We start from the raw sequence: 12,398 nt of genomic DNA, 5'->3' as shown, positions 1-12,398 counted from the left end.
TTCTTGACATTTCTGCAAGAAGACCAGGTGTAATTTCCTCTCCCCTGGACTGGTCATATTCCTCAGAAAGCTGGAAAAAGAAAGGACAGGTCACTATGTCTCCCCAACGGGGTGGGTTTTCTCCTGCTCTAACCCCAAAGGACTCTTTCTTGTGGGGTTCTTGTTGACAACATTCAGAGAATTCCATCTTGGCATCCCCACCAGGGACAGAGACAGTGGCAGGAAGCAGGAAGATGGCCCTCCCCTCCCTCTCCCAGAAAAGCCTGGTAAGGAGGCAGGACATGAAGCCTCAACAGCTTGGTCCATTGAGAGAAGCATGGATGGGCCAAGCCTCCCTCCATCTAACCCTGAGAACCTGATAGGAAAGGCCTTCAGGAGCCAGGGTTGGCCGGGTCAAGTGCAAAGAGCTGAATCATAGAGAGAAGCCAGGGGGTTCATCCTTCCACCTCTCAGAAGCCTAGTGTTTTTCTGGAGACTGGGTTGCCTGGAATCCTGCCTCACTGGACTCAGTTGCCCTGGGCGCTTCCTGTTGAGTCTCTTCCCCTTCAGGACAAGTAACAGTCTCTCTGTGATGTGTGAATGAGTGAGGGGTGAGGTAGTCACTGGGCTGGGGCTATAGGTATGATCCAGACATCTGTGGGCCTGGGGTTCAGAGGTAGCCAGGTCACTCAGCCACTGGGTCCTCTCCGTGCTTGTTCCCCAACATCCCTCTAGCCCCCTCCCTTGTTCCTCATTCTTCTTTCCTCCCCACTTCACATCTCAGTCCCCTCCCCATTCTTTCTTCCTAGGCTTCTTCCTTTTTCCATTTGTTCATTTAGGAACTATATATGGACAGGTCCTCTTTGCCAAGCCAAGTTCTAGGAGTTAGATGCAGAAAATGAATTTCTTGAGCTTCAGATCTCCAAGTCCAGATACGAGACATTATGAAAGGACAATGATGGTTATGCTGGGAGAAGCCTTCACCAATGACATCAGCGACCACAATGATTAGTTCCCACTCCCCTCTTCACTAGAGACCTGGGCTTTTGTGAATTAGGACAGAGACTGTTGGCTTAATGGAATCTTAGGAGACTTTTTATTTTCACTAAATGACTGTCCCCATTCCCTTTGGAAATCAAGGTTGACAAAGGAGGATTTGACAAAGATTTACTAAGGTCTAGTATGGTAATCAGTTCCCAAGTCTCTTGCTATGGATGACTTCTGCTTCCAGTGCAACCCCATGGTTTCCCACCTCCAGGTGATGGGAGCAGATGAAGGACACTATCATGAGAGATAGTCTGTGGCTGCCACTTTATTCCCTTATCCTAGGAGAGATCTGATTCTTTCTCATCTGGTGGCTGTAACATGTAGGCCATGATTCTATAGTATCTTGTGCCAAGCCTCAAGAAGCTCAAATTGAGGAGCAGATGGGGGAAGTTTGCCTTCTTTGCCCCTCCCGCTTAGAGCCTGTTCACCTCCAGCAGGAGAAATTAATAATTAAGAGTTGGCTCTGAAGCCAAACTGCCTTGGTTCAAATCCCAGGTTCGATCACGCAAACAGTATAATTTGGAGTGAATCACTTACTTTCTCTATGGCTTAGTTTGTTTTTTCCCATCTTAAAAGTGTAGGTACTAGTACTTACCTCAGTGGGTTGCTATGAGGCTGAGATCAATTCATGTAGCAATGCCTGGCACACAGAAAGTTTTCACTAAACATTAGCTATTAATATTTCTGAAAGAAGTTTATATACTCACTCCTTTGTGCATGCCTGCCCATCGCTTCAATCATGTCTGACTCTCTGAGACACTATGGACTATGGCCCACCAGGCTCCTCTGGCTATGGGATTCTCCAGGCAAGAATACTGGGTTGGTTGCCACTCCTTTCTCCAGGGGATTTTCCTGACCCAGGGATTGAACTTGTGTCTCCTGCAACTCCTGCCTTGCAGGTAGATTCTTTATGACCGAGCCACGGGGGAGCCTGCCACTCACCCCTTTATCCATACTTTATTATAAATATTCCAACTCACTGAGTGGGAATAAAGTTACCATGAGAGTGAGAAATTTTTCTCAATGTATTAGAGCTCAAAGTTTATATCAGAACAATCTAGAACATTCTAGGGTTATATCTTGCCCAAAACCACAAGGAGTTCTAAGAAAGAGAGAAACAATCTAATCAACGTTTGAGAGTGGGAGATGGAGGAACAGATCTGAGAAGAGATTAAGAAGAGGTGGCAAGAATACACAGAAGAACTGTACAAAAATGGTCTTAATAGCCTGGATAACCACAAGGTTTGGTCACTCACCTAGGGTCAGACATTCTGGAGCATGAAGTCAGGTGGGCCTTAGGAAGCTCACCTATGAACAAAGCTAGTGGAGGTGATGGAATTCCAGCTAAGCATTTTCAAATCCTAAAAGATGATGCTGTGAAAGTGCTACACTCAGTATGCCAGGAAATTTGGAAAACCCAGCAGTGGCCAAAGGACTGGAAAAGGTCAGTTTTTATCCAACCCCAAAGAAGGACAATGACAAAGAATGTCCAAACTACTGGATCCTTCAAGCCATACTTCCAGATGTACAAGCTGGATTTAGAAAAGGCAGAGGACTTAGAAACCAAATTGCTAACATCTGTTGGATCATATAAAAAGCAAGAAAATTCCAGAAAAACTTCCACTTCTGCTTCATTGACTAGGCTAAATCCTTTGACTGTGTGGATCTCAATTACTGTGGAAAATTCTTAAAGAGATGGGAATACCAGACCACCTGACCTGCCTCCTGAGAAACCTGTATGAAAGACAAGAAGCAACAATTAGAACTGGACGTGGAACAATGGACTAATTTCAAATTGGTAAAAGAGTATATTAAGGCTGCATATTGTCCTTGTTTATTTAACTTGCAGAGTACATCATTTGAAACTCTGGGCTGGATGTCACAAGCTTTAGTCTCCTGGAATCAAGATTTCCAGGAAAAATATTAAAACCTCAGATATGCAGATGATACCTCTAATGGCAGAAAGCAAAGATGAACTAAAGAGCCTTTTGATGAAGGTGAAAGAGGAGAGTGAAAAAGCTGGCTTAAAACTCAACATTCAAAATGAAGATCATAGCATGTGATCCCATCACTTCATGGCAAATAGAAGGGAAAACAATGAAAACAGTGACAGATTTTATTTTCTTGGGCTCCAAAATCACTGCAGATGGTGACTGCAGCCATGAAATTAAAAGACGCTTGCTCCTTGGAAGAAAAGCTATGATCAATCTAGACAGTATGTTAAAAAGCAGAGACATTACTTTGCCAACAAATGTCTATATAAAGATATGGCTTTTCCCATAGTCATGTATGGTTGTGAGTGTTGGACCATAAAGAAGGCTGAGCACTGAAGAATTTATGCTTTTGGACTGTAGTGATGGAGAAGACTCTTGAGAGTCCGTTGGACTGCAAGGAGATCAAACCAGTGAATCCTAAGAAATCAACCCTGAATATTCATTGAAAGAACTGATGCTTAAGCTGAAACTCCAATACTTTGGCCACCTGAAGCAGAGAAGTGATCATTGGAAGAGACTCTGATGCTGGAAGAGATTGAGGGCATGAGAAGTGAGTGACAATGGATGAGATGGTAGGATGGCATTGTCAACTCAATGACAGGAGTTTGAGCAAACTCTGGGAGATGATGTAAGGGAAGCCTGTCGTGCTGCAGTCCATGGGGTTGCAAAGAGTCAGACACAACTGAGTAACTGAGCAGAAAAAAAATGCTAGATATTAGTTTTACCATTTTTCCAATTATGCTAAATATTTAGACCCTAACTCCATTTACCCCTTTTGTTCCTGTGTATTGTTGCCATAATCTCTAGTCTTTTGTCTTAAATCTCACAAAACTTGATTATTGGTTTATATTCATTATTACTTTATATTTACCCTTTCCTCGAGAGACTCTCCATTCATTTTTGTATTTTTGTGTTTCTGTCACTTTCATTCTGCCTGAAGAACTCCCTTTAAATTATTTTACTTTTTATTTTTCTGAAATAATTTTTATTTCACATTTAAATTTTTTTCAAAACCTTTTTCTGGAAGTAAAAACCCTCAGTTCAGTTCAGTCACTCTTTCATGTCCAACTTTTTGTGACCCCATGGACTGCAGCACGCGAGGCTTCCATGTCCATCACCAACTCCCAGAGGTTGCTCACTCATGTCCATTGAGTCAGTGATGCCATTCAACCATCTCATCCTCAGTCGTCCCCTTCTCCTCCTGCCTTCCATCTATCCCAGCATCAGGGTCTTTTCCAATGAGTCAGTTCTTTGCATAAGGTGGCCAAAGTATTGGAGTTTCAGCTTTAGCATCAGTCCTTCCAATGAACACTCAGGACTGGTTTAGAATGGACTGGTTTGATCTCTTTGCAGTCCAAGGGACTCTCAAGAGTCTTCTCCATCACCACAGTTCAAAAGTATCAATTCTTTAGCCCTTACCCTTCTTTACAGTCCAACTCTCACATCCATACATGACTACTGGAAAAACCATAGCTTTGACTAGATGGACCTTTGTTGGCAAAGTAATTAATGTCTCTGCTTTTTAATATGTTGTCTAGGTTGGTCATAGCTTTTCTTCCAAGGAGCAAACATCTTTTAATTTCATGGCTGCAGTCACCATCTACCATGATTTTTGAGCCCAAGAAAATAAAATCTGTCACTGTTTCCATTTTATCCTCATCTATTTGTCATGAAGTGATGGGGCCAGGTGCCATAATATTAGTTTTTTTAATGCTGAGTTTTAAACCAGCTTTTTCATTCTCCTCTTTCCAGCTTGTGCTTCATCCAGCCTGGCATTTCGCATGATGTACTCTGCATAGAAGTTAAATAAGCAAGGTGACAATATATACAGTCTTGACGTACTCCTTTCCCAATTTGGAACCAGTCTGTTGTTCCACGTCTGATTCTGTTCCTTCTTGACCTGCATACAGATTTCTCAGGAGGCAGGTAAGGTGGTCTGGTATTTCCATCTCTTGAAAAATTTTCGACAGTTTGTTGTGAGCCACACAGTCAAAGGCTTTGGTATAGTCAATAAAGCAGATTTTTTTCTGGAGCTCTTGTTTTTTTGATGATCCAATGGATGTTTGCAATTTGAACTCTGGTTCCTCTGTTTTTTCTAAATTCAGCTTCAACCTCTGGAGGTTCTCAGTTTACGTATGGTTGGAGCCTGGCTTGGAGAATTTTGAGCATTACTTTACTAGTGTGTGAGATGAGTGCAACTGTGCAGTAGTTTGAACATTCTTTGGAATTGACTTTCTTTGGGATTGGAATGAAAACTTTGGGATTAGAATAAAAACCCTCAGAAAACCTGAAAGAATACTACAAAGAAACCTGTATGTACCATGACAAGATGTATTAAATTTTTAGCTTGCTGTTACTGTAATTTTCAGAACTAATTGAGAATAATTTATAAACATCATGTTCCTTTACCCTTTAATACTTCAGAGAATAGTTTCTCAAATGTAAGAGAATAAGGATATTCTCTCACATAGTAGTTGTCAAACTCAGGCATTTTAACACTGATACTGGTCTAAACTAATCTAATTAAAATTCCAGGCTTACCAGTTGTCAAATTAATGTTATTTGTAGTATTCCACTCTTCTGATTTTACATTTTGCAATAGTTGTTATACATTTTTTAGTCTCCTTGCCTCTATTACAGATTAGAACTTTGTCTTTCATGATAGATCTTTTTTGAAGACTAGGGTGGCTCAGCTGATTAATAATCCGCCTGCAATGCGGGAGACCTGGGTTCAACCCCTGGGTTGGGAAGATCCCCTAGAGAAGGGAACGGCTACCCACTCCAGTATTCTGGCCTGGAGAATTCCAGGACTGAATTCCTGGAGAAGTCCATGGGGTTGCAAAGAGTTGACACAACTGAGCGACTTTCACTTTCAAAAGTTAGTTATTTTGTAGAATATTTCTCAACTTAGGTTTCTTTGATGTTTTCTCATGGTTAGATTCAGGTTTTGTTTTTTTGGTCTGAAACAATATATAAGTCATTGTTGGTTTTCACATATGGAAACACCAGGTGTCTATCTGCTCCTTATCGGTGTCATTAATTGTAATCACTCAGTTAAGATGTTGTCCAGTTTCTCCACTGATAGCTACCACTTTTTACTTTTGTAATTAATAATTACTTTATGGATAGATAGCTTGTAATTATATAACAGTCTGTTCCTTATCAAATTCATTCCCCATAGATTTAGCATCTGCATCAGTTCAATCCTGAGAAGAGACAGAACATGCCAGTGATGTGAACAGGGAAAATTTACTATACAGAATTGTTAGCTAGTTAAAGGTCGATAACTGCTAAAAGCCTTAAAAAAGAACTTGAAGAGATCCAGAAGTAGCAATTAAAAAAAGAAAAAGCAGCTACTGCCTTATGGCTAAAGAAGAGTACACAGGGACTAAGGATTTAGGAGTTACTTCCCTCCTTCCCCCTGCTCTCGACACCACTATCTATCTTCCCTGATCAGAAGAAAAAAGAAGACTGAGCTCAGACTTTTTCAAAAAGGGTGTGACTGCCACAGGATACAGTCTGCTACTGGGAGTGGGGGTGGAGCCACAGGCCAGAGCTCTCCTAGAAGTGACCACTGGTAGGGAGAGTGTGTGTGGCCTGAGTATGTGGTTGGATGCTACCAACCCAGTGGCTCTCTAGCTGAGCAACTGAGGAAGGAGAATTGAAGCTTCAACTTCAGAGCCTCCCTCCTACCATGTTGCTAGGATTCTCTGTCCATGGAATTTTCCAGGCAAGAATACCGAAGTGGGTTGCCATTCCTTTCTCCAGGGGCTCTTCCTGACCCAGGGATCGAACCCAGGTCTCCTTCATTGCAGGCAGATAGTTTACTTCCTGAGCCAACAAGGAAGCCCCGCCCTCTATTGGTAATGCCTCTTATCGTCAGCTGTCAAAGAGACAAATTTATAGGGTGAGGAGAGGCTTGTCGCACATCCAGACAAATGATCTCTAAGGTAGACAGGAGCTCACATCTGCAGGTTTTGGGGGCCGGAGCAGATGCTGTGTAAGTTGATTGTTACTAGACATTTGAGCAACTAATCTTTGCTCTGAGGGGTTGGGAATAAGCCTGGGGAGATTGCAAATGAGCATTTACTACTATTTAATGTTTTAAGGCATTGTAGGAGATGATTCACATACAACTCCCCAACTCCTCCTAAACACCCTGAGAGATGAGTATTATTAGCCACATTTTATAGAAGAAGAGACTGAGGCTCAGAAAGTGAAGTAACTGTAAAAGGTAGTAGGTAGGTAGTGGGCTGAGGATTAATATTACAGCTGCCTCCCTCCAGATCTTACTAAACTATCATATCTTAGGTGATATTTAAATGCATATCCATATGTGGTATGCATATCATTCTCCTATAGGCCCACCATGTGGATGCCTCCAGGGCAGAACCAAAGCTGGGTTTCTGAATTTATCCTGCTTGGCTTCTCCAGTGACCCCACGACCAACAGGACCCTCTTCAGTGCCTTCCTTCTTCTTTTCCTGAGCTCAGTCCTTGCCAATGGGCTCATCATCACGCTGATATGCCTGGACACGCATCTCCACACTCCCATGTACTTCTTCCTCTGTATCCTCTCCCTGCTGGATATGGGCTGTGTCACTACCACTGTGCCCCAGTTGCTGGTGCATCTTCTTTCTCGATCCCAGACCATCTCCTTTGCTGGTTGTTGGCTACAAATGTATATCTTTGGTGCCGTGGGCCTGACCGAGTGCATTTTATTTGTCGTCATGGCCTTTGACCGGTACGTGGCCATCTGCTATCCACTGCATTATACTGTCATCCTCAGCTGGGGCCTGTGCACACGACTGTCAGCTGGGACCTGGGCCTGTGGTTTCTTCTTCTCTCTGATCCACACTTTTTTCACCATGAGGCTGCCATACTGTGGGCCCAACATGGTCAACCACTACTTCTGTGAAGGCCCTTCAGTACGAAATTTGGCTTGCATGGATACCCACATCATTGAAATGGTGGACCTGGTCATCAGTGTCTTCATGGTTGTTGCCCCACTCTTGCTCATTGTGGCCTCCTACATCCGTATTGCCCAGGCCATTTTCAAGTTCAAGTCCATGCAGGCCCGCTGCAAGGCTTTCTCCACCTGTGCCTCCCACCTGACTGTGATCACATTCTTCTATGCTCCAGCCACCTACCTCTACATGAGGCCCAATTCAAGCTATTCCCCTGAGCAAGACAAGCAGATCTCACTCTTTTATAATGTCTTCACTGCTCTGCTTAATCCTGTGGTCTACAGTCTGAGGAATAAGGACATGAAAAGGGCTTTTCTCAAAGTGATGGGGAGATAGACTGGCCTGCTGAACTGAGAGACAGGAGGAGTCCGGGGTAAAGTGTTCATTGATGAAGAAAGGGACAGCATCTATAACATATGAAACCAACATTATACAATAGAACCAACACAGTACTTGGTCAGTGGAACAAATGTGGAACATGAAACCACGGATGGCTGTCTTGATCATCTTTCTACATTGTGGTGCAGTTACAAACAACTCCATAATCTCATGGGGTCACACAGTAAAAGTCCATTTATTTGTCATGCTCCAGTCAGCTGTAAGTAGTCTGTGGCCTTCTGCTATTGGATTCTTGGATCCGGCCTGAAGGAGGAGGCCCTATCTGGAACACATCAGACTTATGAGAAAGAGAAAGGAACAATGGCTGAAATACATGACGACTCTTAAAGCATCTGCTCAGAAGTAACACACATGTCAATGGACATGAGTTTGAGTAAACTCCGAGAGTGGGTGATGGACAGGGAGGCCTGGTGTGTTGCAGTCCATGTGGTCGCAAAGAGTTGGACACGACTGAGCGACTGAACTGAACTGAACGCACATCTCTTTGCTGACATCCTATTGACCAAAGCAAGTCCTATGTGTAGGCCTTCTGAAAAAAGGGCAGAAAGTATTTTCTTCCCACAGAAAAGTAATGCAAGTCATGTGGCATGGGGATAGATATGTATTCCCTTTACAGTGAGAGCAGCAAATACTGTGGGTGATAATGTAATCTACAACAGAGGCACTGGGACCAATAGTACGCATGTAACTAACGTGAAACATGGTACCCAAAAGTGGTGTGGTATATGGACATAGTAGAACATCAAGTAGTAGGCAATCATAGTGGTACAGGAAAAGAATAAATATGTGCGACCAACTTTGAAAATTAAGCCAATGGTATATGGAGCCAATGTAACCCATGGACCTGGCCTGATGCATGGAAGCAATATGGTTTATGGGGCTGATACCTTGTACTCTACATCATCTTGTGGAAGCAACCAAACTTGATATTAATTGACCTGCGTTCTAGTCCCAACCTTGCTAAATGGTTGGGCCATTTACTTTGGGCCATAACTGGTTATGTCACTTTGGGCCATTTACTTCTTTTCTCTGGATCTCACTTTATTCATCTATAGAATGAGGACCTCAAATTGAAAGGTCTCTAAGACCTCTGTGTCTCCAAAATTCTGTGTCACAGTAGGTGAAATGTATGAAATCAAATGCTATAAACTAGTGTATTTTCTGTGAACCATAGGGTGAATTACAAAGCCATAGAAGAATTAAAGTTGTTACAGGTACAGTACATTGTAAGCAATGCCTCTGATTCTTTCTAGGGACCTAAATGACATATGAGACTCTATAAGAACCCTGGCACAAGCCTCAGAGTTAGCATGGGAATCCAGCTTTCTTTCCAGCCTCATTGAAAGCTCAGATGTCTTGCGAATGAAAGATGTAACAGTGCTGAGCTAAGCAGGGGTTTAGGTAGCTGCGTACCACAGCACCAATGGTGTGGCAAAGTTCCAGGCAACTTTTCCAAGAGATTTCAGGCAGAAAGTGAAGGGTCCTATGGGCTGTTGGAGCATTCCCTCCATCTGGGGAGAGGGTAGGGAGCTATGTGGCTGGCGGGAGGGACTTAAAACTTTTAAGAACTTTCTGTTTCTGGCTTCGTGGGGAAGGGGGTTGCCTGGATACTGGGGAAGAGGTGTCATTGGCTCTTGGAGTTCCTTCCAGAAGGTGTGGCGTCTACCTGGTGGCTCTGCTACAACTAGACTCAGGAATCAGGATAATGTAGAGGTGAGAGTCTTGTGGGTGAAGTGATGAGGTTGTGTTTGTCTCTCTACTTGGATAGATAGTAACAGAGTTTGTAATTCAAGATGATAATAGATTTTATCTTAAAGATAGACAACCTCTATTTTTTTAAATATAAATTTATTTATTTTAATTGGAGGTTAATTACTTCACAATATTGTATTGGTATGTGACAATCTCTATTTTTAAGAACCTGGGATATGGACCAGAGTAGAGGAGAGAAGGTGCCTCAGTATTTTCAGAAGAATGGCTTGGGACCATGGATGAGGGGGTTGGATTAAAGAGGAACATTTAGTGGGGGTAGACCTAGGCATAATTTCTGAGATACTAGACTTGATGGTGGCAGTGAGTGGGGAAGTGCTGAAGTGACAGGGAAAGAAGCAAGAGCATGTGATGACTTGGGTGTGGAGGTGAAAAAGGGAGCAATCAAGGAAGCTATCAGGGTTATAATCCAGCTTTACCAGTATCTCTGATTCCCTGTAGTTCACTGATGGGAGCCATTAGTTGTCGACTGTCACCACTGATCCCTGGCGCTGGTGACAGAGTCACAGCACCTGTCCTCATGGAATCTGCAGTCCACAAACCAGCAGTTCTTAGGAAGTGTACAGGTACTAAGGGGTGGAGTTAAAAAAATGTTGTTAATTAATTCTCTGTTAATTTGGTCTCTATGAGGATTGTTGTTTTTTGTTTTATTTTTACTTTTTCCTGTTTCCTTGAACAAAGAAAACGGCAGAGTGGATCATAGCACCTGTCTGGAGGGACTCAGTTCATCTATTTGGGGGAAATATTTTGCTACTAGACTGAAATGTCGGCCTCTCCAATTCTTTTCCCTTTTGATCCATTTCTGCACTAATGATCTCAAAGTTTCTGTTTGGGCAGATTGGTAAACTACCACTTATCAGCTGTGTATTCCTATGCAAGAAACTTAAGTTCCCCAACTCTGCTTTCTCTGTTTGCTGATCCCTATGCAAATAAAATTGCAAACTTAGATGGAATGGATATTTTCCAAGGGAGACATAGATTACCAAAATTAAAACTTTTAAAGATAGAAAGTTTTCACAGATTGATTTCCATAGGAAAATGCAAAAATGAGCAAAAGCTACTAAGTAACCATGCCACAAGATACAAAGATTGGTGGCAAGAAAGTTTGGGGAAAGGAGAGATATGTGGATGGACTTCCTTAGAGTGGACACAATCTGTGTGTCCCAAGTGAATGTTCATGAAAGGCTATCAGCTTCAGAGGAGACAAATCAGGTGGAAAAAATGACATGCTCTGTGAATGTCAGTCAGGCTTTTTCCCGAGACCCTCATTCAGTGGGCGTATGAGCAAAACGTCCATTAAGCGAGGATGGAGGCTATTCATACGGGCTTAGGAACAGGGTTTCCTTTTTCCACGGCTGACCTGTTTGCCACTACTGATGAGTGCTTAAGTCACAAATAGCAGAGATCAAGTCTATGACACCATGCATCAGGAGAACAGCTATCACCGGTGGCGGTTTGATTATATTGGATCTCTTCCATCAGGGAGGGGACAGTGATTTGTCTTCATGGGAACATATACAGATTCTAGATATGAATTTGCTTCCTTTGCCCACAAAGCTTTTGCTAGCATCATTATCTATGAATTCACAGTGTGCCTAATCCACCATCAGAGAATCCTGACAGCATTGCATCTGATCAAGAAACTCATTTCTCTTCTGTGGGTTCATAATTATAGAATCAGTGACCTTAACTAGGCTCCAACACTTGGAATAAGCTGGACAAGTTGAAAGATGAAATGACTTATTAAGATTCAGTTATCGCTATTGGTAGGGAACAACAGTTTGAAAGAATAGGACCCTATCTTACATATTTCTTTAAACATGATGCTAAGTTTAAGTTTTGAGTCAGAGACTATATGGCAGTTTCCTCAGTGCCAGAATGCATGGACATGGGAATCAAGCCGTGAAATGGGAGTGGATTCTGTGACTATTATACCCAGTAACCCACTCACAGAATATGTGTTTCCTATTTCAGGAACTCTGAGCTCTGCTAGTTTGAAGATGTTAGTGTCCCAGTAGGGAGTGTTTCCACTGGTGGTCAAAACAATGTTTCCACTGAATTTCAAGATGAGATGTCTTCTTGAGATCTTTGAATATTACATGGGTTATTATAAGTAAAGCACATATGAAACAATACCTATAACGTTTTACTATTATTATAATAACCAGAGAAGGAAATGGCAGCCAACTCCAGTATTCTTGCTTGGAAAATCCCATGGACAGAGGAGCCTGGCAGGCCATAGC

At 42.5% G+C, this 12,398-nt stretch overlaps 1 protein-coding gene across 1 annotated transcript; it reads left to right on the top strand.

Annotated features, from left to right (window-relative positions):
* The first annotated feature begins 7,389 nt into the window (after positions 1 to 7,389).
* On the top strand, positions 7,390 to 8,322 carry LOC129656283 (olfactory receptor 2A12-like). Its single transcript, XM_055586997.1, has one exon. The coding sequence runs from the start codon at positions 7,390 to 7,392 to the stop codon at positions 8,320 to 8,322; it is 933 nt and encodes a 310-aa protein (XP_055442972.1).
* The last annotated feature ends 4,076 nt before the right edge of the window (positions 8,323 to 12,398 follow it).

The sequence above is a fragment of the Bubalus kerabau genome, chromosome 6 (assembly GCF_029407905.1).
Source record: "Bubalus kerabau isolate K-KA32 ecotype Philippines breed swamp buffalo chromosome 6, PCC_UOA_SB_1v2, whole genome shotgun sequence".
Classification (NCBI taxonomy): Eukaryota; Metazoa; Chordata; class Mammalia; order Artiodactyla; family Bovidae; genus Bubalus; species Bubalus kerabau.
Note: the sequence above shows the minus strand (reverse complement) of the source record. Positions and strands in the feature narration are given on the sequence as shown.